The sequence below is a fragment of the Entelurus aequoreus genome, linkage group LG05 (assembly GCF_033978785.1).
Source record: "Entelurus aequoreus isolate RoL-2023_Sb linkage group LG05, RoL_Eaeq_v1.1, whole genome shotgun sequence".
NCBI classification, from domain to species: domain Eukaryota; kingdom Metazoa; phylum Chordata; class Actinopteri; order Syngnathiformes; family Syngnathidae; genus Entelurus; species Entelurus aequoreus.
Window position 1 is genome coordinate 44,174,682 of NC_084735.1, and position 26,193 is coordinate 44,200,874.

The 26,193-nt window shown below is 40.1% G+C and overlaps 1 protein-coding gene across 2 annotated transcripts in view; it reads right to left on the reverse strand.

Moving 5' to 3' along the window:
• LOC133650661 (LHFPL tetraspan subfamily member 7 protein) overlaps positions 1-26,193 on the reverse strand; it is a 246,294-nt gene that overhangs the window by 156,817 nt on the left and 63,284 nt on the right. For both annotated transcript variants that reach the window (XM_062048174.1, XM_062048175.1), the window contains exon 2: positions 16,951-17,089. In XM_062048174.1, coding sequence (XP_061904158.1) covers positions 16,951-17,089 — 139 coding nt within the window. The remainder of the gene's footprint in view (positions 1-16,950; positions 17,090-26,193) is intronic.

Genomic DNA, 26,193 nt, shown 5'->3' on the forward strand with positions numbered 1-26,193 from the left:
ATTTATTTATCTTTTGTAAAGTAAAAAAGTACAGCATATATGATGAGGTGGCGACTTGTCCAGGGTGTACCCCGCCTACCACCCGAATGCAGCTGAGATAGGCTCCAGCGACCCCCCGCGACCCCGAAAGGGACAAGCGGTAGAAAATGGATGGATGGATATATGGGCATCTACATAAAAACAATAAGGTTTACCTAAGCAGCTGCACAGGACAGACTTAAATAATAGATAAATATTTGTTTGAATTTTTTTAACTTGGGCCGGATTGTGGACGCTGGCGAGCCAGATCCGACGCACGGGCTGTAGTTTGGGGACCCCTGCTGTAAAACTATGCTATTTACTTACTTAGACTTAGTTCCTCCCATTCCTGTTGGAACATTGGGCGACGAGTCCCCTCCATTTGTTCCGGTCACTGGTGACCCTCCTTGCTCCATGCCAGCTGACTCCCATCTCTCTCATGCTATTTATAACCCACTCAATTAATATCCTACTCTATTTAAGTTATTTACATGCTATCGATCTTGGACTAAATCTAGTATGACCATGAAGTTCTTTGAATCCTTGGATGTAATATTATAATTATTCTCTGTGAAATGTATTTTGTGATTATAAAACTGGATGTCTGCATGGAATGGATTAATTAATTTTCATAATTTCTTATGGGAAAAATTGCTTGGTTTTCCTACAATTTCGGTGTTTAGAAAGTACCTCTGTACTTTGTTGCTAAGTATATTTATTTACTATGCATATTATGTTGCTTAATACTATGCTAGACTCATAAAGACCCAAAATGTAGACAAATTTGCTAGCATTACGTGATCATCATGGGCACAGTGGACGGGCAAGCTACTTGTCAATCAATCAATCAATCAAAGTTTATTTATGTAGCCCTTAATCACAACTGTTTCAAAGGGCTGCACAAGCCACAGTGACATCCTTGGCTCAGATCCCACATCAGGGCAAGAAAAAACTCAATCCAATGGTACTACTTGGATGTAGTAGGCTAAGCTACCAGTTATGTATTTATTTTAGTTAGCCTTATCTATGATCCCCCCGTATAATGTTATTCATTTTCTTTGCCTACGGTAAAAAAAATAAAAACAGCTCCTATCTTTATGTTGACCAAAAAAAACAAAAACAATAATGTGTGTGTTGTTTGGGAACAGTTAATAATAGTTATGTGCAGTAAAACTTTTCAGACCTCAACTCCCTTAATGTGTGTTCCTAAATTTGTGTTGGACGTCTTGAAGGGAGCAGTTACTGTTTTGGTTTACAGAGTAAACAACTAAAAACTAAGGTTTTGGGCATTGTTTTCTTTAAACGCATACATTTGTCTAAAAATGGCTAAAAACACGCATTATTGTGGGTTTCCTGGACGTCATCTTCATCACTGAAGGAAAAATCTAATCTGCGGGAGAGAATTCCTCTGATCATTTTCAAGTATGTTTCTTTTTTTTGAGTCATCAGCTTGAAGCGTCCCTCGTCATCATGTGACATGAGTGCGTGTCTGTAAAGATTTTGCTTCCTGGTTTCGATGACCCGCCTCTGATTGGCATGTGCATGATCGCCATACTTGCCTACCTTGAGACCTCCGAATTCGGGAGATGAAATGTAATTCTTTTTTCCAATCATTTTGGAACTTGCAAGCGTATCGTCGTCGCCATGTCTCTTCTTCGTTCTTCTGCTTCGTCTCCTTCTCGTTGTGTGTGCAGTTGTGCACTGAGCTCCAAAAGCCGTAGATGTTACTGTAGCGTCCCGGAAGAGTTAGTGCTGCAAGGGATTCTGGGTGTTTGTTCTGTTGTGTTTATGTTGTGTTACGAAATGTGTTTGTCATTCTTGTTTGGTGTGGGTTCACAGTGTGGTGCATCTTAGTAACAGTGTTAAAGTTGTTTACACATTCACCGTCAGTGTGACATGAATGGCTGTTGACCAAGTATGCTTTGCGTTATCATTAAACCAGTTTAGAGATCATACAACATGTCAGCATTTCTTGACATCTTCGAGTGAAGACCATTGTTAATCCCGTCCATCATTGTGTGACTGGGCCGGTACGCTTTCTATATGGAGGAAAAGCGGACGCCTGGACAGCATGCGGCTGTTAAGGTGAGAGAGGACGTTAAAGGCAGTGTCTTTAAGGCACGCCCCCAAGATTGTTGTCCGGGAGGAATTCGGGAGAAATTCGGGGGAATGGTTGCCCCGGGAGATTTTCGGGAGGGGCACTGAATTTCGGGAGTCTCCCAGGAAAATCGGGAGGGTTAGCAAGTATGATGATCGCCCTAACCTTAGGCAATTGTGACTCATCATAACACCAACCAATCATCATGCTATACCTTTAGGACCTGTTTAATGTAAAATACAATCATAATTTCATACAAGACATGTAAGTAGGGGGTGCCCGCTCCTTCTCTTCATTAGTTTGGTGGTTCTTGGTCTGGAAAACATTGTAGACCGGCTCTAGAGTCAACATCACAACAGAATTTGGAAAACATGCACATGAAAGGTTCCTTGAAGAATCCATAAGGCAAAGTTTTATTGATGTTTGCTCTTTAAGAAAAGTCAAATCAGTCCACAAAGTAATATTGACATGAGTAATGGCCTGTCATTACTTCCCAGACTGTGGTGAAAGAAAAATATGTAATTAAGTTGTTGAAGGGGACATGTTGTGCTAATGGACTCCACAGCTTTTATGCCGCCTGACGCGTTCATCTGTGTCGGGGGAATGATTGACAGCTGGCGTGGTACCATATGGGCTCAGGCAGCAGCACTGAAATAACACAGCAGGTGCTTTGATCAAAGCGACTCCCTATTTTCATCACCACGCTTCGGAGGACATCTGCATAGCTGCTTTGCTCAAGGGAGCGCTGACACAGCAAGCTGAGATCTACCCAGCACTGGCATAACAACACAAGATATAAACACACAATATTTTCCATTCCAAGAATAAAGTAAACGCACAAAACAAATCTCACCGATGGGCACTGAGATGTGAGGACACTTTTAGTGAGAGAATGTGTATGGAAGTTACAGTTGGACTGGAAGGAAGTTAAGGAAGCGTGGTGGAAAATTCCTTCACACTCGCATTCCCTAAGCTGAAACTCTTAAGTCTGCAAATGTCTTCAAAGTAAAAGTGATGCTACATGTACATTTATCCATTTAATTTGTCATTCATGTTTAATATTGTTTTCTGCATGTAAAACGCTAATTATTCCCATAAAAAATTAGTTTTCTGTTAATATTCTTGGGTGTATGGAACAATTTCATTAGCTGTACATTATTTCTAATGAGGAAAATGGCTACAGCTTTCGTTCAATCCGGTTTACAAACAAAAACTGAATTGACTCAGAATATTAATCAATTAAATCCACATATATTTGTAATAGTCTCACAAATATACCAGTACAAAAATTGTATTTCAATTACAGTGTACTTTTTAAAAAAAGTTGCCAAATCTAAAATATTTTACTTCTTAAATTCCCATAGGTTAAGATAAAGGTTGGAAAAATAGCTTTTGAGTATTTTGCAACTCCGTACAATCTAAATGTACTTTTTGAATTGCTGTATAGTTTTATGTTCACATTTTGCCTTCAGTAATTTGTTGTCATCGAGGTGTCATTGGAAAAGAGAGTTTGCTCTCAACTGGACCTCAATGAATAAATAAAAGATGGGGGGAAAAAAGAGACATTTTCCCTACAGTCCTTATTTGAGTACCCTGGCTGTCTTTTCATGTTTTCAAAATAAAACACAAAAACACACACAACTGTTGCAGGCTCAGAAGAAGATCTCCCATTACTTGGAGAAAAAAAAGGCACTGCATGGCTCATATTTCTTTCAGGAGCAGAGAAAATGGTGCTTCAGGCGTTTTCTTTTTATGTCAAGACCCATGAAATTCCCAAAGAAACATTTTAACTCTAAAATATTCTCCTCGATAGCAGCTTTGTCAATGAAACAAAAGAAACAGCAACTGTTGTCAAAATAATTGTGTAAGACTTTAAAAGTAAGGCAATCTTTTATTTTTAGTATAAAACAGTTTAAAAAAAAATTGATTGTTAGAAAGCAAGATTCACTAATTGCTTGGAAAGTATAAAAAAAAATAGCATTTTTAAGCTGAATATAGAATATAGTGTTTTTTATGTCTTTATATCTTGGTTGTGTGTAACAAGTGTGTGTGAGTGATCGTGGACAAGGGTCATGCAGTGGAACACACTCTAAGGGTAATTTTTAGTTAACGGTACTGGGTAAAAATACTTTTTGCACCAAATATCATGTTTACAGGACATCTTGCACTTTAAGTCGAATCCTTTATTTTTCACAGTTATCATATACATTGTGTAATAAGGTAAAACCATACATCTCTCAGTATGTTTATTTTGTTACAATTGACATTACTGTAATAGGTTTTAAAGATTAATTAAAATCAGGTTGCGAACTCAACGTCAAACTCAAACGTGTATAGCAGATCATAAGCAATAATCGATTCACTGGTCGACTAATCGAAAAAATAATAATTGACTAGTCGCCTATTAGTTTAGATAGTTAGTTATTTAGTTAGTTGCAGCCATAGTGTTCAGCTATTTAAAAAATGTTGTTATATTGCAAACTACTACTTCTCTCTCTTGGCTCTAGGCCAGGCCTATGAGTCTGGGGGCCGGTATGTCTATTTTTAGGAACACTAATACAAAACCTCACAATAATGTCTGATTGAATGCTATAAACGTTACGACAGACCCCCTTAAAAACGTACTGAATGAAATTCCCATAATGTACATGAAAATAAACAATGTGGGATTTACAATATTAACTATGAACGATAAAACACTGAATATTGACAAATTATGAACGTCACCTCCCCTCGCGATTGACATATTTTACAATCAAGCGAGAAAAATGCAACAAACACTGCAAAATATGAACGCAAAGGGTAAAAAAAAACCCACATACAATCTGATATACGTATCACTGAGCTTTAGAATTTTGTTGTAAAAATCTCCTTCTGCGTCTGTCCCTGACACCCGCATTTTCAGGGTCGTTCTGGAAACACCCTGTGGAAACGCTCCCCACCCACACTGCTTGGTGCCTCGTCTGAGCTGCTTTGACTTAGATTACCTTAGTAACTACTATATCATGCAAAAGCGCAGATTCCAACCATTGAAATACTTTGTATAGTACAAGACTCAAGGTCATTTGAAAACATCACTGCACATCATAATGGCAGCTACAGTTTCCATCTTAAAGATCTAAAAAAAAAATATTTGGGAATGTCCGGCGGCCAGATTGAAAAGCTTAACGGGCCGCATGCGGCCCCCGGGCCTTAATTTTCCCAGGCCTGCTCCAGGCGAAGGCGGTCACAATCCCCTCCCTGTTGGTTTCTGCCCTGCTTGCCTTTTTGTCTTGTCCATACTTCAAAAGCCTCTCTTTTTGCGCTGGTCTCCGAAATGTAAACATCTAAACATGGAATTGATAAACTGGACTCTCAATGTAATTTACAAAATGTTCTCTACAAGGAGCAGACGTGTGCTGGAACATGTCTGTCCTGACGGAACATTTGCTGCCGGGTACATGAGGGACTCACGGAAAAAATGGCGGATCCTGTGCCTCTCACTGCTTTCTGTGGAGGACGTGGAAGATATGTATCTATTTGGAACTGTGATCGCAGGGCATCTGCTGATTGGGCTGAGCATTGTTGGTGTATCGACAATTTTGGAAGATGATGGCAACCGTTCAAAGAACCCACAAGCTGCTTGTCGCGATGACCGGCATGTGTCGGGCTGTGCGAACACAGACTCTGGCAATCTAGGAATTGAATCGCAAACTGGATAACAGCATGGAGAGGCTTTCTGAAATGCAAAGATTGATCAACTTGAGATAGAAAATAGATGATTAAGATCAGACAAGCCATTGGAATTTGTATGTTCGCCTGGAAAACAACAATCCTTATCTACAATTTGACTCCCTCAAATGGCCTTGGCGAGGCCATGCTGTAAACATCCCAGGAGGACATCACAGTTACAGCCGCTCTAAATTCCCTCCTTCAACAACACCTGGGGGGTTGAAGTCTGTTCGCTGTGACTGCAAAGCGATTCCAGGCCTATAGACATAACAACACACACACCATGGACCATGGATGCATACCCCCCACGCCTTTGCCACCACTTAACTGGTGCGACGGATGGCTGGAACAGCACCAGAAGGGCTGCAGCTTCGTCAGGGGAGCCCCCCCTGTTGCAAGTCTTGTGGTTTCTGTGTCATAACATGTGTATACGTGCTTATTGTGGCTATCAATTTAGGAGCCTAGTCTAAGATCAACTTTTTTTTTTACCCCCCGTGTCCACCTTTTACGTGGCGCCATAAGTGGCGACCCATCAGTGTTCTGTCACCTGTTCTGCTCATGAACGGGCATGTGCTGAAAATGTTATTTAATTGTACTTGTGCAATGACATCCTTCCTACATAGCGTTACTGCACCTCGGTTTTCGGTATTAATCCATTCCAAAAGGGTCGGGCAAAAACCGAATCGTACAAATATGTTTTCCCCATAATAAATGACGTAAATCCAAGTAATATGTTCCAGACCCTGAAAATATTAATACAAAACACATTTCATAAAGCAGAAAACAATGCAAAATACATATAAATGACGAATGAAATTGATAAATTAACATTTGACATCACTTTTACTTTGAGTTTTGCTACAACTTGTTTATTTTTCAATCCAACAGTGTTTCTCACCATCTTTGTCAAAATGCTGACATGGCGGTTCAATGCACACAAAGAAAAACAATCCTCCAGCCACATCCAGAAGAAAGGGCAGGCATTTAAAGCATCCTGGTGGGCAACTAACAACATTTGTTTCCTGATTGCCAATCAGGGACAGGTGAGGAAGCCAGCGCACAGACTGAGGAATAGGTCGTAAAAGGAGACGGACAAAAAGTGGAACTGGAAATAAGAGCGGTGGAGAATAAACAATACAAAACACAGGAATATAAATAAACAAAGTCCAAACCTGTCAAAACAGTCATGACAAAACACAGGTAAAACAAGCAAAGCAAATTACCTGCCTTGTCCTTGGACGAGGCTGGCATAAGACGCATCCTGATTGGCAGCCAGGGACTGGTGAGGAATCCAGCACTCAGATCAGAGGAGTGGAGGCAAATAGAGGCAAACAGGAAGTGTAAAGAAAAAAAGACAGCTGGACAGGAATTAATATTAAAAAATACAAGAAACTAATAACTGTCATGTGAGATCATGACACTTTTGCATTCAGCTACAAACAGTCCCACACAGACTTCAGCAAATTTAAGTATTCAGTTAAAAGACATCACTCCAATTTCTCAGGTTTGGTTCGAATAAAACAAGGGCGTCAAACTCATTTTAGCTCTGGGCCGCATGGAGGAAAATCTGTACACATGCGGGCCGGACTATTAAAGTCATGGTAATAAAACCAAAAAACAAAGACAGATTGTTTTCTTTGTCTTACTTTGGCCAAAAATAGAACAAACACATTCTGAAAATATTACAATAAAAATTTAAAATAAAATACCGGCAGCAGTAAAGTTTAGATCCATGAAGAAAAGAAGAACGTGAATGAATGTTTACAACTGAATAAATTCACATATGCATAAAAATGTGTTTTCTTTTGTATTATTTTTTTAAATGAATTAACGTGTATGACAACCTTTTTCCAAAACACAATATAGAATGTGAGTTATAACAGGATAATGCATACATTTATCATTTGTTTTCAAAACGGTTACAAAAAAGTGGGACCCCAAAAATTTACTGTGGGACCCCATTTTTATGACTTGATGGGGTCCCTCGGACCCCATTTTGAAAATTCCTTGCGCCAACACTGATGGAGTATTGGTGCGTGCAAAACAGCAGCAGACGGCTGTGGCCTGCGGGCCGGTTCTAATACTGATCAAATATCATAGATAGGCCAAATATCATAGATAGGCCATAGATAATTCATTCGCGGGCCGTATTTGGCCCGCGGGCCTTGACTTTGACACCCCTGGAGTAAAACAAAGCATGCTACATTTGCTCTGTTGGTAAGGTTTGTTTTGTGTGAACGTGGTCACCAAACCCAGGTATAAACTAACCAAGTGGACCAATAGCTCTTGAGAGAAGGGTCTTGGTCTGCTTGCATGTGAACTCTGGAGCGATGCGGTTCACTTGAGCTCAAATGTGAAAACTACACCGACTTAAGATGCGGAAAAGTTAAAAAATGTGTTGCTATCTCGACTCTTCTATCTTCCTCTGTATGTACAGTATGAACAGTGTATCTGTGTGTGACAACACCGCTCTTTAAAAATATGTTTTTGAAGCTTTTCATGAAATCTGAGCTTTGTAAATTTAACAAATCACCAACTGCTTCAACTGGTTAGGAATATTTGAGTTATGTGTCATAATGTGTGTGGCTCCTGTGATAGTGTTTACTCACACGTCTCCTCTGTACTCAACCATGCATTCATTTGTTCATATAGTTGCATATGTGTATGTGTTGTGTGGGTGTATTTGTGTTTGGTATCTGTGTCCGTACGTGTGTGTGTGTGTGATAATGGGAGATCTGGGTCATCAGGGTATTGTTTTTAACTTTGTAAAGCACTTTGCGTTGCATTTCTTTTATGTATGAAAAGCGCTTTATAAATAAAGTTTGATTGATTGATTGATTGAGAAAAGCTGCCTAGTCAAGCCCATATTTATGTATTATGTCATTTACTGTGCAAGGAATACAAAACATTCATCAAAGTATCTTCTTTTTTAAATCTGGATCAGCGTACCAAACTACACGGGAGAACCTGGCCTGAGAGGAAAGAAAGTGCAACGTGGTAAGTCTTCTTTGTGAGAACATTCGCTGACATTAAATATTTCTCCCATCATTTGTCCCATTACAACGAAAGCAGCCAACCGCAACACTTAAATTAAAGCCTCCATCTAAACCTGATTGTAACATTCATTTTGAAGCAGTCTTAATTAGCAAAACCACACTGCAATGAATTTCCTCAGTACAACTGGTAAATCCTCACATTTGTTTACACACACACGCGCGCGCGCACAAACGCACATGCACTATAGAAGCGCCCAATGCAATGGTTCTTGACCACTAAAAAGAGACGGCCAATGAAATATACATGAAAAGAGAAAAGCTCCCCCCTTTAGCACACACAAATGTCTTGCCTCTTTCACATGGAGCATTAAACATTGATGGCACCGCACAGCAGTTGAACCACTGGAGAGCAGCGTCATGCTACTCCAGTGGAGGGTGAGCAAGTTCACCTCTTTTTCTGGACCTTCATAATGGGCCGATATAGACGGTTTGTGTGGGTTCCTGTGAACATTCCAGGACATGCCATATGTGCATCTAAATGAGATGTCATGTGTAACATTAAATATGTTTGCAGCTTCCTGACATAGAAGTATTGCTTTCACACACATTCTTGAGTATGTTTACTGTCAGACATCATCAAAAGGGTGATTTTTGTATTGTGATGACTGATTCCGACAGTCAGTCTTTAAATACCTTTACATTTCTATCAGCTAAGGCGGGGGTCAGCAACCCGCTGCTCCCGAGCCACATGCGGCTCTTTAGCGGCGCCCTGGTGGCTCCATTGGGTTTTTTCAAACATGTATGGAAATGGCAAAAAATTGGGGTGAAATTTTTTTTTTGTTTCAATATAGTTTCACGACACATACCTTCTTAATTGTAAGAAATCCCACTGTTGAATATGTTTGTGCTTCACTGATGAGAGTATTTGTTGAGCGCCGTTTTGTCCTACTAATTTCAGCGGCCCTTGAACGCACCGTTGTGTGGACTGTGACGCAACGGTTTGTTTACTCGTATAACTTTCTCCGACGCTGCCACAGAAAGACGTGTTTAATGCCACTCCTTCTTTGTCTAATTTAGTCCACCAGATGTTTTATACTGTGCGTGAATGCACAAAGGTGAGCTTTGTTGATTTTATTGACTTGTTATGGAGTGCTAATCAGGCATATTTGGTCACTGCATGACTGCAAGATAATCCATGCTAACATGCTATTTAGGCTAGCTGTATGTACTTATTGCATCATTATGCCTCATTTGTAGGTATATTTTGATAGTAGGCTAATATAACTAATATAGACACTAAAATCATGTGTTGTCTTCATTATAACACTTACATAAGTATTTTAAAGTCATTTTGACAGGAGGCTAATAGAACTAATATGGACACATCATGTATTGTCTTCATTATAACACTTATATAAGACTTTTAAAGTCATTTTGATAGTAGGCTAATATAACTAATATAGACACTTACATCATGTGTTGTCTTCATTATAACACTTATATACGTCTTTTAATTTTTTTGCGGCTCCAGACCGATTACTTTTTTGTATTTGTGGTCCAATATAGCTCTTTCAACATTTTGGGTTGCCGACCCCCATGAACCTTTGCATTTAACACAAAGTATAGCATTATTTACTGCTGGTTACACGAGGACCATGTACTGTACAGTGTACAGTGAGTGTGTATAGTGGACAATTCCTTAAATATAGCACTATAATTTAAACAGAAGACTTGTACCAAAATGATCTGTACTTAAAAAGTAATACACAGTTAATAGAAGTTTAATTTGTTCTATGACGTTGCTCGGACCTTGCAAAACTCATATTGAGAAACAGATTGAATCCAATCAATTTAATTTGTGCTTGCACCCCACAAAACACCACAATTTTAACATGTATCACGCCGTTTTTAAAAAAAAACTTACTTTTTTTTGTATTAAACACAATGCAATGGAATGTTCTACACACAACTAGAGTTGTTTTATCAAGGAATGTAAAAATAAAGTAATGTCCAGCATTTATCTTGGAGAGCGGACTTTCTGCAGTATTGCGGTAACACACCATCAGCAGCCTCTCCATAATTTCATGGATAAATGTCCGCGCTTTGGTTATTATTTTTAATGTCCTTTGCTGGCGCTATGGGCTCATTCTGCTTCAATATGGTGCAGACTAGCAATTGTAAATTATAACAGGAACTGAGTTAATTAGGCACCTCGATGGGCAGCTAAAGGGTCCTCAGGAACTGAAGGGTCTTGGGGAGAACATGTTTACCAGCAGTTGTTGTTCGTTTGTTAATGACCCGTTAACAATATTTATGCAGATGGGTATGCAAATGAAGCTGCAAATTTCAGCGTCAATAAACATTAGTTATTTGTGTAGCTGATTTACTAACTCTTTCAAGTTGAAGCTAAACTCAACCAACATGTTAATCTAGAACATATCCTATTTTTCTTTTTATGATATGGTCGTTTTTCCACAATTGCGTTATTTAATCATCCACATCTTCTCAGGCACTGTCCTTCACATCGACTTTCTTCCTTCCCATGGTTGGAAAAACAAAGTTATGTCGAACTCTAGCTATAAGCTAATGCTAGCGAGTGAAACAATGGATGTTTTGGTCTGATTCACTGTGACATTCGCTACACTAATTACTGGTGGGGAGGCTTGATAACCCGGAATTTTGCTCGCAACTTAAAGCATAAAAATGTACTCGTAAGCTGGGGCACCTTTAAATTAAGGTAGCACTGTAATGCAAAGTTTTTGATGGACACTGTCAAAGCTGTACTATGCATTATGGTATTGGAACTGCTATTATTATTCCATCCGTTTTCTTGCATTTTTGTGGGACTTGAGATGAACAAAAACTCACCAAAAATGTATAGACTGGGTAAAAAAAATGAAATTTCAGGGTTTAAAAAAAAAAAATTGTGATTGTCATCAAATTTGGTGTAGACATCGGTCATGATAGGATGCACAAAAAAGTCTCAAACACTGATGTCAGCAAACAAAAAGGAAGTCAGTTTGGTTTGAACTGGCCAGGGGTGATATTTTGACAAACTCCGCCTAGAGACTTCGACCAAAAGAGCCCAAACCAAAATCACTGATAGTAGACTGATTGCATTTTAGCCATACGTCATAGATTGTGGGTGGGGCATGGCGACGATCCTTTGTAGTCATGAGTCTGACAATTCACCTCAAAAATGTAAACGTTAAGGACACGGCTCTAAAAAGGTCAGATCTTGACCACAATTGCTGATGTAAATGACTCCTTAAGTTATGCATTGGCCATCTCCTGTATTAGTCACATGCACCAACAAGTGGCAACAGAAAAAAGTTAACTGGCCAAACAATGCGTAGCATGTACTGGCCAGGGCCTGTTCAATGTTGCTAGTTGTTTTATTATGCTTGGATTTGTAATGTTCTAATGATCCCACCTTGCTCCACATCACATACTGATATTAGGCATGCGTTGACAATATCCCTTGCAAAGTACCCTGCCATGTCATCAGGCCTCAGCATTCACAATATTGCGGTGGAGGCTGTGGAACCTTCGTCCACCTGAACAAGAGCTGACCTACAAACACAACAAAAGCCCAGCTCCTCAATTTCCATTGTTATTAGGCAAAGATTGTTACAAAAGACACAGCACCTCACCAGAGAACAGAATGACACACACACACAAATCTCATGAGTCTCTAGCTTTGCCACAAACTCTTCCTCACCTTCCCAGAGCGCCACTGATCTGAAGAAGATTGGAGAGTATCAGCTTCACTTTAAATCTACCGTGTGAAAGTTTCTGCACATTCAATGCATTGTAAACCTTCCCAATGAATTCATTGTCTTTGATAAGTTAAATGCCACATGCAGGGAATAAAAATAGCTTATTGATATTTTCACAGGTGGAGGGTTGCTTACTACAGGCGCTGTAGGGTAAATTATTAGAGGTTACCTTTTATTTCGTAATTGCTTTTTAATAATATTAAAACAATAGTATAATGTAAATTTGTACACATTAGTTTATCTCCCTCATTTTAATGCTCCACTTTTTGAGAGAAGATCAGTTTTGAAGGGTTTTCATGACGTCATAAGCAATAACCATGGACATCTGACAGTACCACCTCTGACCTGTCTGTAACTAGATGATTATAATACACCCACCACTTTAATTTAGTTTAAAAAAAAGACCCACAAAAAAAGTAGGCTTCGCTACATATCGTAAAAACTATCCAACTATCTCTTGGTTTTCTTTAGCAAATAGTGTGATGTTAGCACTGTAGCTCACATTGCTATGCTGGTGTTGCTAACATTTGTGTCCTGCTGTCCAACTCCTAATGTTACATTGCAGTACGTGATCTGTGACATGTACATTATATTGTAGGACAAATGTAGAGTACAGTGTGCATATAAAAAGTAAATAAAGTGCACACTAGCGCTTTGAGCAACACACTCTGCCGGAAGCAAACATGGACAAACACAGCTCATTAGCATTTAAGCAACAAACACCCAAAAAATGACATGTTCCCAGGAGGGCTTTATCGGATAAGTCAGTCCCTCCAGGAAGTTGCCGTGTTGCCATCGTGCCAATTAGCACAAATTCAACAAAATGCCCGCAAATTAAGGACAGCCTCACAAATTTATCTAATGCCTGCAACTTCCCCGCATAATTTGGCCAATCGGCGTCATTTCCGTCAATCAAATATGTCTCTGAGAGGCGCTCATCCCCACATACCAACTGTCTATTCAGAACTTATATTTGTTTATTGTGTAGACAAAGCAGGAACAACAATAGTAAATGCGGTAGGTTGTGAGTTCAAACCCCGGCCGAGTCATACCAAAGACTATAAAAATGGGACCCATTACCTCCCTGCTTGGCACTCAGCATCAAGGGTTGGAATTGGGGGTTAAATCACCAAAAATGATTCCCGGGCGCGGCACCGCTGCTGCCCACTGCTCCCCTCACCTCCCAGGGGGTGATCAAGGGGATGGGTCAAATGCAGAGGACAAATTTCACCACACCTAGTGTGTGTGTGACAATCATTGGTACTTTAACTTTAACTTTAATGTATTGCTCAAACGGCACAATTATTGTCCTCCTGTCCAGCTCAGACCTACTTCTTGTTCCTGTTCATAGCGCTAAGCCTTCTGGGTAATGTCATATATACACCAACAAACCGGTGTCCTCGCTTTCTGGTCAAAATGTATATATATATTTATTCATCCAGGTAAGGCAAATTACAACATATTCTTATTTGCAATACTGACCTAGCAAAGAGGCAACTTTTACATAACCGAGATGTTGATGTGTGATGATAATTTTCCATCTTTTTTCATTTACCAACAAAAAATACCACTACAGATCGCTCTCAACAGTTCACTTATGCTCCTAAAGTGCTGGAGTAAATGTGTTGGAACATAAATCAATGTTTAAGTTGAAAAAAGTGTAAAATAAACATGGAGAATGTCTGCAACTTGTGGACAACAGAGCATACAGCGGACAATAAGGAACCCATTGTTAATGTTTCTTTATGTAATTAGAATTCATTATTACTATTATTAGTTATTATGAATTAATACAGTACTTTGACAATGGGCTCAAAAAGTATGTGCTTTTTACTGCATGTGATATAAAGTGAGTAAAACATCAATACAGTAATTGTTTTCCAATGTGCTTTTTTTGGTTAAGGTCACAAGAAACACTCAAAACTTTGATAACAAATGTATAACATTTCAATATTCAAATTCAATGCTATCAACAAAATAAGCCTCAAAAAATGTTTTTTTTCTTTTTAAAGGAGCCACAAATTCAGGCATTTTAGACCACTACGATCACAAAAAAGCCTGCAAAATCTTAGAGATAAGCTGCAGATATACAGGTATACTGGTTTGTTGTGATAAGAGATATTTATATAGAGAGATTTTGTAAATGTTTATTTACATACCTTCATTGTTTCCAATTGGTGCATGTTAATTAACACAGCAGTAAAACGACTGAGCAAACAAAACAGAAAAGTCATTGAGATCTTTATTCATTATTTATGAGATAAATAAGATTTTCTGCTTTTTAATAAGGCTTCAAAATGTTTATCAATATTCTTCTCCATCGTATTTTGTAAACAATTTGAGTTAGAACAGTTTCTTAAAGTGGATCATTTTAGTACATCGTTTGTTTTCTTTGCTTAATCCGTTCAATAATTTAGCAGTTGGCGAAGAAAAATCCAATCCAATCCAATCCACTTTATTTATATAGCACATTTACACAACAAGAATGTTTCCAAAGTGCTGCACAGCCATGTTAAAAACAATATTAAAAACAATATTAAAAACTATATTAAAAACAATATTAAAAACAATATTATGCTACACCAATGACTGAATAAAAACAAAGAATAAATGAATAGAAAACCAATACAGAGACAATATAAAAAATAAATATGATTAAAAACGATTTTAAAGGGTGAAACCAATTAAAACAGTAAAATAGACATCAAAATTTATAACCCTGACCCTAACCACACAGGACAACAGAGGACAGAAGACCACACAACTCACGTAGTGTTAAAAGCCAAAGAATAAAAGTGGGTCTTTAGACGAGACTTAAAACACTCCACTGTGGGAGCAGTTTGAACATGGAGGGGCAGAGTGTTCCAGAGTTTAGGGCCGACCACAGAGAAGGCCCTGTCTCCCCTGGTTTTAAGTCTCGTCCTGGGCACCACGAGCTGGAGCTGGCTCTCGGACCTCAGAGCGCGCGCAGGAGTGTAAATTTGGATGAGGTCCGAGATATACTGAGGTGCCAGTCCATGTAAAGCTTTAAAAACAAACAGCAAGGATTTAAAATCAATTCTAAAATGAACAGGGAGCCAGTGCAAACTCCGAAGAATTGGGGTTATATGCTCACGTTTCCTGGCCCCTGTTAAAAGTCGTGCTGCCGCGTTCTGGACTAACTGCAACCGGGAGAGAGCTTTTTGGCTAATGCCAGCATAAAGTGCATTGCAGTAGTCTAGGCGACTTGAAATAAAAGCATGCACGACTTGTTCAAAAAGGTTAAAAGATAAAAATGGTTTTACCTTTGCTAAAAGACGAAGATGATAAAAACACGATTTTAAAACGCCATTGACTTGTTTGTCAAATTTAAAATCGCTGTCTATAGTGACGCCAAGGCTGGTGACTTTGGGACGCACATGATTTTGCAATGGTCCCAAGTCAGTGAGGGCCGGACCAAAAACTGAAATTTCCGTTTTTCCCTCATTCATTATTAAAAAATTCTGGGCTAACCAAGCCTTGACATCACATAGACAGTTGAGAAGGGGTGTCAGGGGGCCGTGGCCTTTTGAAATTGGCATATACATTTGGCAGTCATCTGCATAAAAGTGATAAGACACTCCATGTTTCTTAAAAATCTCTCCAAGAGGGAGAATGTACAAGGAAAACAGGATGGGGCCTAGAATGGATCCCTGGGGGACACCACAGTAAAGCGGAGCAGAAGAAGAGGTGGCGTCCCCCAGCCTGACAGAGAAGGACCTCTCTGACAGGTAGGATCTGAACCACTCTAATGCAGTCCCCCTGACACCCACACAGTCTCCGTAGATTAGCTGCACCTTTGTATAAACCGCAGGGTTCAAAGCTTGGGGGAAAAGTAGCGGCATATAGTCCAGAAAATACGGTAATTTAAAATAAAAGTTGAATAATTTTAAATGCTGCAACTAAACTAAAAAAATGTTTTCAAAGCATTGCTTTCCTACAGTAACATGATTGCCAATAAAATGCTAAATAGTCAGCAGAAACACAAGCCTTAAGGCGTTCTAAAGGCAACACAATTATGCTTTGTGCATACAATAGAACTATGTCTCAGTGTGAATAAATGCATATAGTAACCAATGACCTGCTCTTAAGGAGGAATGTTTTTACCGCAGCTTCTAAATCAGTGTTGATCTCACCTCTAACATGAAGCAAACACATCCAGGTTGCTTAGCAGCAGCTTTTCTCCGTTCACTTCTTCTTTTTTTTTTACTGTAGGATTTTTTCACTTTTACTTGTCCTGACAACTTTTGCATTCAAATCTATTATCTTATTGTACAGTATTAGTACTGTATGTGCACCATGGTGTATTTGAGTGTGTGCTGAGTCTGACCTGCAGCCATCTGCATGTATCCAGCCAGGGTGCAGATCCTCCTCTCACATCCTCCGCCGGGCAGGAAGATGGTGATGATGGCCAACAGGGAGCTGACGGCAAGCAGAGCGCACCCTCCCGAGCAGAGCACCGCACTGGTCTGATGCACAAAAACACATACACAAACATATGAGCTTAATTTTGTTGTAACAACTTAATTGGGCTGTATTTTGTTTAGAACTCATACAGGTGGGATCCAGTAACACACATTTGAGCACACATTGAATTAAATGTCACCCACAAGAGGCAAACACGTGTCTTTTGGTGGCGGCATGTAGCTTAATGTGGCAGCTTAATGGCCGTCTCAGCTTGAATTGCGCACTCTGTGGAGAAACTACAGACTCCTGTCCCCACTTATTATACAAGTGCTTCATCACACGCATGCTGCAAGCTAAAGGAGGGAAACAGACAAAGGAAGCACTACTACATTAGAAAAGCAGTCCTTGTCATATTTAGCAATTACAGCGTCATTGTTTAAAAAAACAATATTGTCTTTCAAGGGGAAAAAGACACTTCAATACATTCAACCGGACCCAATGTTTATGTAGACCACCAGTCTGTGTTGAGGTCTGACATGTTTAGTAACTTTACCAGTAGCAGTAGCCAGACGAATAGGGCGGTGTGTAACTGGCAACCTGGATGTGACACACTCACAGACTTTCTAATTAGTCAAACGGTAGAGGGCGGGGCATCAAAATGAAAACAATAACAATATTTCGAGCTGTAAATCAAATTTTGAAATGAGCATATCCCGGCTGAACTACTGTTATCAGTTATATAGGTATTCGAAAAGAACATGATTTATTCATGCCTTTTGACATATCAGGGCCATTCAATAATGACTTGACATGAAATGATTACATATGGCTCCTTTAACACTTACTAACACAACCAAAAGTACAGAAAATTAGAACCGCTGGGTACTGGTATCGATTCCCAGAAACCAGGAATTGGTACCATATCGTTTCAAATGGGATAGGTACCCAACCCAAGAAATAACACCCACAGTCACAATTACACTCATAAAGGCAGGACTAGGTGCTAACGGTCAATCAGGGGCCACGATACTATTACTGAACAGCCTGCTCTGACTGGTTTGGCCAATACTACTGTAGTATTGATAGTTTAAGTTCATTTTCCATTTTTATGCTTGAACATGCTTAATTTAGGCCAAAAATACACAGATTATGCTTTAAAAATAAAATATGTGACAGAGTGAAGCCACAAGCGCAATGTGGCGAGGATCGACGGTAGTGAGGATGATCAAGCAGAAAGTGAGTTTCCTGATGCATTGGCTGAGATTATAATAACGGTTTAAAGGTAGAAAAAGGAAGATTTTTTTTGTTTTTATTAATTTCATTTAATTCTTGCATTTAGTGATCTGCATCTTTTGTGACTTCTGCTGTGATTTTTGGAGCTTTTTTTGGGAACTTTTAAAATCTGCCTGGGGGAGCACTTTGGCATTGGCCATGTTTGCACCAGAGACCAGCTGCTGGATCTCTGTCTGCTTGGAAAACCGGAGGAGACATGGACAAAGACACAAGTTTTACGGTGCTGAATGAGCGTGTATTGGACACTTTGGTTTCTCTAAACGGATTCTCGCTTATCCGCCCTGACTGGACATTGGCCAAGAGCTAGTGGGCAGCCTAAAACAGAGTTGGCTCTCTTGGTTGCTTTGTTGGGTCTGTTCTCGTCTATGGCCGTGCTGCCCTCCACCCCAGCAGACGATGGTGTGGAATATCGCAGAGGCCACTGTGATGTGGGTGTTGAAATTATACTTTTGTTTTGTTTTGTTGTTGGTCTTAGCATGATGCTATCGTAACTGCGCAATATGTATTATTTATTGCTCATAATTATTGTTTTGTTGTGTTTCACTTTATAGCTTTATGTAGAAGTGGCAGCTGGTTGCATCAGCTCTGTAGTCTTTTAATGTCTTTTATGACCTTTGTGGTCTTTATTGTGTCCCGATTTCACATGTTTTTACATTATTTTTGTGGAATTTTTGTATCCGCACTGCAACCACATAACTTCCCCACTGTGGGATGAATAAAGCCCATCCTATCCTCCCTAATGAAGCAGATCGTAACCATTAACACTATTATACAACGTAGGATACCTTTCTGCAGCTGCACTGGTTTGCCGTTGAGCGATTTAAATTGGGTGTAAATGCCTCCTAAATAGGTTGTAATTATGCATGGATAACTGGGAGTGCCCCTGTAACAGCTGGAGCTTGGGTGCAAGGCAAAAAATAAATTACACAGTGCAAAAGATCTAAATGTGCAGACTAATTTTCCTCGCCACATAATCCTGTCAGACAATAACCAGTGAACGTCATAAATCGTGAAGTAGCAGCCACCGCCTCTTGCAGCAACATGAACATGAAAACACTGATAAAAGTAAAGACGACAATGCTCTAAGCAGACACGGCGCCTTCCGACAGGAACTTAATTGTGTTCCTGCAATAAACACAGCCTGCGACTAATAACTGCACGCAAACATCATGCAGTTGCGTTGAATAATAAAAGGACATCTGAAGGGGACTCTTACATTTCTGATTACATAAAAGAAGAGAGGAATTCCACTGCTCAGTGCAATGAAATTTAATTGTGTCCTCAACTGGGACTTAAGAGATGGCAATCTTATTAAACAGTCACTCTGAGCCCGGATTGTTTTAGAGGAAAGTGGAGTCGACTTCAGTGTCACAGCGAGGACAGTCGGCCACTAGAAGCCCATTAGCACTGAGATGCAGTTGTCATTTTCACAAAAGGGTCACCTCAGTTCTCATTCTAGCACATTTCTTCTTGCACTTGTTGTGCAACTTCATCCCACACAACCACCTTTTACGTGCTGAATAATGTATATGTCTTCTCATTGATCTTCACCTGAGTTTGTGCTTGACTTACGAGTGTGTGTGTGTGTGTGTGTGTGTGTGTGTGTGTGTGTGTGTGTGCGTGCGTGCGTGTGTGTGTGTGTGTGTGTGTGTGTGTGTGTGTGTGTGTGTGTGTGTGTGTGTGTGTGTGTGTGTGTGTGTGTGTGTGTGTGTGTGTGTGTGTGTGTGTGTGTGTGTGTGTGTGTAGCCTGCAAATGTCTCACTAGCCCTCGCGTACACACTGACTAGAATGCAGGATGGAGGATGGAGAGGATATGAGGGGCAGCGAGACAAGTGGAAATTAATCACCTCACTAGTGAATGGGGTGCCCAGTTGAGCCTAAAGGACAGACTACAAATAGGATGTGACAACAGCAGCACTTAACACACACACACACACACACACACACACACACACACACACACACACACACACACACACACACACACACACACACACACACACACACACACACACACACCTCACGCAGCACCACAATCTCGCTATGTGGTTAAAAGGAGGGATGTTGCATTAATCAATGAGCCCCGCGGAGCACACCTCGGGACACGCCCACGGCTGCTCATCTCCTGCACGCGTCACTCCGGCGGCAGCAAGCAGCTGCAATCAATCAGCACTCAGCGCACCTGCCGTTGATGATCTTCCTAGGCTTCTTAAGCCAGTACAGACCTGCGTTCCGGGCCAGAACATAATCATCTGTTCGAGTACCGTAAGCGATCATCCAGCTCTATGCAACCTTGCTCTCTCTCTGTGTGTTCGCAACCGACGTGTTTGATTGGTCTCGTGTCTTCCTTGTCGTCCTTCCTGCAGTCTGCCTTCGTTCCACGTGACGAGAAGTTTGTCTCATCTTCCTTGTTGTTCCCCTCTGGTTCTCTGGCTGCCCCTCTTGGATCTCGACCTCTCCCCTGGACACGGACCTGTTGACGCCGCGCTATACCCCCCGACTACCTGCCTGTCTCACGGACATTGGAGCATGCTTTTCCCCTTCGGAACTTCCGCCTCTCGCTTAACACACAACAGTTAATTCACACATAGTCGCGCACCATACACACTCTTGGATCTAGTCACACTCGATTCTCTAGTTTATTTAGATTATTGTTTGTTATTATATACATATTGTAAATATATATAATAAATACATAGAGCTAACAACGCCCCTTTGTTGTCTGTGCGTCTACTCCTGTACATAAGAAAAACACCCTTTAATAGGGAAAACACCCCAAAAACACAGGCATCCTAGATGTCCGCTATTTAGCGGAAATCCGTTATTTTTCTGGCCAAAGTTGTACTTTTTTTTTAGATTTCCGTATAAAACTGCTAACTCGGCCGCTCTCCGGTGCACCGTGGTAAGGTGGCTGCTTAGATCAAATCACGCTGGCCAGGCCTTCTCGACCAACATTAGTGTGTGACCTCACCAATGCGCTTTTGGAAGAATGGTGGAAAATTCCTACAAACACACTCCGCAACCTTGTGGACAGCCTTCCCAGAAGAGTTAAAGCTGTAATAGCTGCAAACGGTGGACCGACATCATATTGAACCCTATGGGTTAGGAATGGGATGGCACTTCAAGTTCATATGTGAGTCAAGGCAGGTGGCCAAATACTTTTGGCAATATTATGTATATTCAATTGAACAGACTGCAAAGACAAGATACTTAACGTTCGAACTGGAAAACTTTGTTATTTTTTGCAAATATTAGCGCATTTGGAATTTGATGCCTGTAACATGTTTAAAAAAAAGATGGCACAAGTGGCAAAAAAGACTGAGAAAGTTGAGGAATGCTCATCAAATACTTATTTGGAACATCCCACAGTTGAACAGGGTAATTGGGAACAGGTGGGTACCATTATTGGGTATAAAAGCAACTTTCATGAAATGCTCAGTCATTCACAAACAAGGATGGGGCGAGGGTCACCACTTTGTGAACAAATGCGTGAGCAAATTGTCCAACAGTTTAAGAACATTTCTCTACGAGCTATTGCAAGGAATTTAGGGATTTCCCCATCTAAGGTCTGTAATATCATCAAAAGGTTCAGAGAATCTAGAGAAATCGCTGCACGTAAGTGATGATATTACGGACCTTCGATCCCTCAGGCGGTACTGCATCAAAAGCCGACATCAGTGTGTAAAGGATATCACCACATAGGCTCAGGAACACTTCAGAAAACCACTGTCAGTAACTACAGTTTGTCGTTACATCTGTAAGTGCAAGTTAAAACTCTACTATGCAAAGCGAAAGCCATTTATCAACAACACCCAGAAACACTGCCATCCATTTCACGCGTTTATGAATACATCTCCTTTGCGAACTCTGTGCAAGTGTAATAGAAGCCAGTTAACTTCAACAATATTGCTAGCGATCTGGGACTCTGCCTGTTCTTTTAGCTCAGTAGTTAGCAAACTGGCCTCTCGCACCGGCAACCTGGCTTAGTGCCCCACTCGGAGCAGTAGAAAAAAACAACGCGGTCGAGAGAGAGAGTGCACAAACGCTAGACGAAGCTGAGATGGTGCCTGTGATTGCCAGCTATGAACACCAATCATTGCATTCCACCGTATAAATTGGGGGCCCCTGATTAGGTGGGGCCACTGGGCTTCTGCCCAGGTAAGCCCGTGTATTAAGGTGGCCTTGGGCATCAGAGGCTTTTAGTATAAGGCTGAATCCCAATCCTCCCCCTTACACCTTCTCCGAGCCCTTCCACCTCGGTTTTACGCGTTCACGTCAAGTAAGTCGTGTCCCAATTCTCCTGTAAGGCAAAGGGAAGGGCTATCGCTCACAATCAATATGAGAGGCAAGACAATGGATGTATTTATTTTTTTAATGCATTCTAGTTCGTAAATAAATGTATAAAAAGTCATCTTAAAACTGAGTCAATAGGAAGTCCCCTATTCCGACCATAAATCCATCTAAAAGACATCCAAAAAGCCCCAGCAATACTCCATTTATATTTTGTGACTTGAATATTATCCAAGTATTAGCGATATTGTTATTATAAGCGCTAATGCAGATGAACTATTTTTAGCGGTGCCGTGATCGGAGGGAGCTAACAGCTTGTGCTACTGTATAGACATCAGTGGCAGCGGTGAGCTGGTTTCATGCCTCGAAAGTAAAACGTTAATTCCAGATCATAAATAATGTCTCTCACTTGGATAGTAGAAGGATAAGGACATAAGCTGACGAGTTGGTCAACTTTGGCATCCAATTTAGACCCAGAAATGGCGAGAAAGACACAAAAAGACGCTTGGTTCTACCTTTTTTCCTTGCGAGGATTATGAGTCATTCTTTATCTAAATGGGAATATATGAGCATCCTATCAGTCGGCATCCTAATGACAGCAGACATTGTACAGTAAGTGATGTTTTCTTTTGTTTGAGTAGTTATTAGTGACTTTGTTGAAAAAAAAGCGAACGTCGTGATGCGTTTTTGAAATTAATGTTCCGCCAAATGTTTAAAATGATCAAAATATGTAAATAATAAATATTATTATCTTGATACATCTTTGTTTTATAATCCGGCGTGGTGCACAGATGCATCATTGGTCCAAACAAATGAGCATGTTTTTTACGAGCATCCGTGATCATAAATTTAAATTTGTTTGGATGTGTGGCAGGAAAATACAACGCGTGCGCTGTTTCTTCTTCTACAGTTTGGGTGTTTCTGTTGGCTTTATTTTCTTACAGCGCCACTTATTACGAGGCATGGTATTACATCATTCTCACCCGGGAAACATTTGCGACTGGATGGGACTCACTATTGATAGGACACCGCAGGGACGCATTTATTTTTTTCAATCCAAAACAAAAACGAAGCACAAACGTTGCTGTGAGGAAATGCCCTAAAAGTGGTACATATCTCCCGCTTGTTTGAAAACATAGCAAAACGCCACAGGTAATTGAGAAGCACTGCCGTATTTTAGATAAAATTTATTATTTTTTAGATAAACAATTAAATATTACAATAAATTGTTCAGGTAGCTTAGCATTTATTGCCTTTTTTATGTACAACCGTATAGAAAGTTTGGACCCTCCTGTGTTAGATCAAGCATCAGCATCTGACAAGGCTGAAAACTAAAAAGACAGCGACAACAAAAACTTGTCTCATGTTTTTTTCCTCTTCATCTACACTGGTGAAGGGGGAAAGAGAAGAGGAGGTATGGTTTGAAATGTGGGCGAATGGAATAAAAAAAAAAAAAAGAACAGTCAGCCAAGAAACTTGCTCACTCTGCTACTTATTTCCCCTCACCTCCTTTATTATAGATCACAAAGGTGGATCAGACCAGATGAGAGGATCATATAACCAGTTTGAAATGTGCGGGTACCCTCACAGCCCGATTTAATGATGACAACATCGCGGCCCATCCAGAGATTTATTCAGATCTTATAATAGGCTGCTGGTGAGTAGTCAGAGATGAAGAACCTTGCCTGAGGTTCCTCATCTCTCCTGTCTCTCTGTTATTGATTTATAGCACAACTGAAACTTTAATGTCCTTGTGGCTTTCAAAGTAGCTTTTTTTTAAAAATGAGACAAAATGAGTCATCAAGACAAAAGAAAACAATGTTTGGCATCGCGGCAAACAGCAGAGAAGAACATCACATCTTCTCGCAATAGTCAGACGAGAGCTATGAGATGAAATGAAAGTGTCACAGAAATGTAGAGAAGATGTGAGGAAGATGAAGAGAAAAGAGCACTTTGCCTTTTCTTTGTCCTCCGCTGTGTCGGCAGAACAACACTACATGCATCTAGTAGCTACTGATTGATGCTCCACTGCACTTAGTCCTGTTGGCGGGATTCAAGATGAAGTCCTTTGACACAACTAATTGTATACACAAACCCTATACATACACTTAAAGTGAGAGTGAGAGTCAATCACATTCTAACACAGTGGTCACCAACCCTTTCAACCCCAAGATCCTTGGTCTGAGTCAAAAAAAAAAATAAATAAAAATAAAAATAAAAATAATATATATATATATATATATATATATATATATATATATATATATATATATATATATATATATATATATATATATATATATATATATATATATATATATATATATATATACACATACATACATACAAACCCCGTTTCCATATGAGTTGGGAAATTGTGTTAGATGTAAATATAAATGGAATACAATGATTTCAAAATCATTTTCAACCCATATTCAGTTGAATATGCTACAAAGACAACATATTTGATGTTCAAACTGATAAACTTTTTTTTTTTTGCAAATAATCATTAACTTTAGAATTTGATGCCAGCAACACGTGACAAAGAAGTTGGGAAAGGTGGCAATAAATACTCATAAAGTTGAGGAATGCTCATCAAACACTTATTTGGAACATCCCACAGGTGAACAGGCAAATTGGGAACAGGTGGGTGCCATGATTGGGTATAAAAGTAGATTCCATGAAATGCTCAGTCATTCACAAACAAGGATGGGGCGAGGGTCACCACTTTGTCAATAAATGCGTGAGCAAATTGTTGAACGGTTTAAGAAAAACCTTTCTCCACCAGCTATTGCAAGGAATTTAGGGATTTCACCATCTACAGTCCGTAATATCATCAAAGGGTTCAGAGAATCTGGAGAAATCACTGCACGTAAGCAGCTAAGCCCGTGACCTTCGATCCCTCAGGTTGTACTGCATCAACAAGCGACATCAGTGTGTAAAGGATATCACCACATGGACTCAGGAACACTTCAGAAACCCGCTGTGAGTAACTACAGTTGGTCGCTACATCTGTAAGTGCAAGTTAAAACTCTCCTATGAAAACCATTTATCAACAACACCCAGAAACGCCGTCGACTTCGCTGGGCCTGAGCTCATTTAAGATGGACTGGTACAAAGTGGAAAAGTGTTCTGTGGCCTGACGAATCCACATTTCAAATTGTTTTTGGAAACTGTGGACGTCGTGTCCTCCGAACCAAAGAGGAAAAGAATCATCCGGATTGTTATAGGCGCAAAGTTGAAAAGCCAGCATCTGTGATGGTATGGAGGTGTATTAGTACCCAAGACATGGGTAACTTACACATCTGTGAAGGCGCCATTAATGCTGAAAGGTACATACGATTTTTGGAGCAACATATGTTGCCATCCAAGCAACGTTACCATGGACGCCCCTGCTTATTTCAGCAAGACAATGCCAAGCCACGTGTTACATCAACGTGGCTTCATAGTAAAAGAGTGCGGGTACGACTCTGGCCTGCCTGTAGTCCAGACCTGTCTCCCATTGAAAATGTGTGGCGCATTATGAAGCCTAAAATACCACAACGAAGACCCCCGGACTGTTGGACAACTTAAGCTGTACATC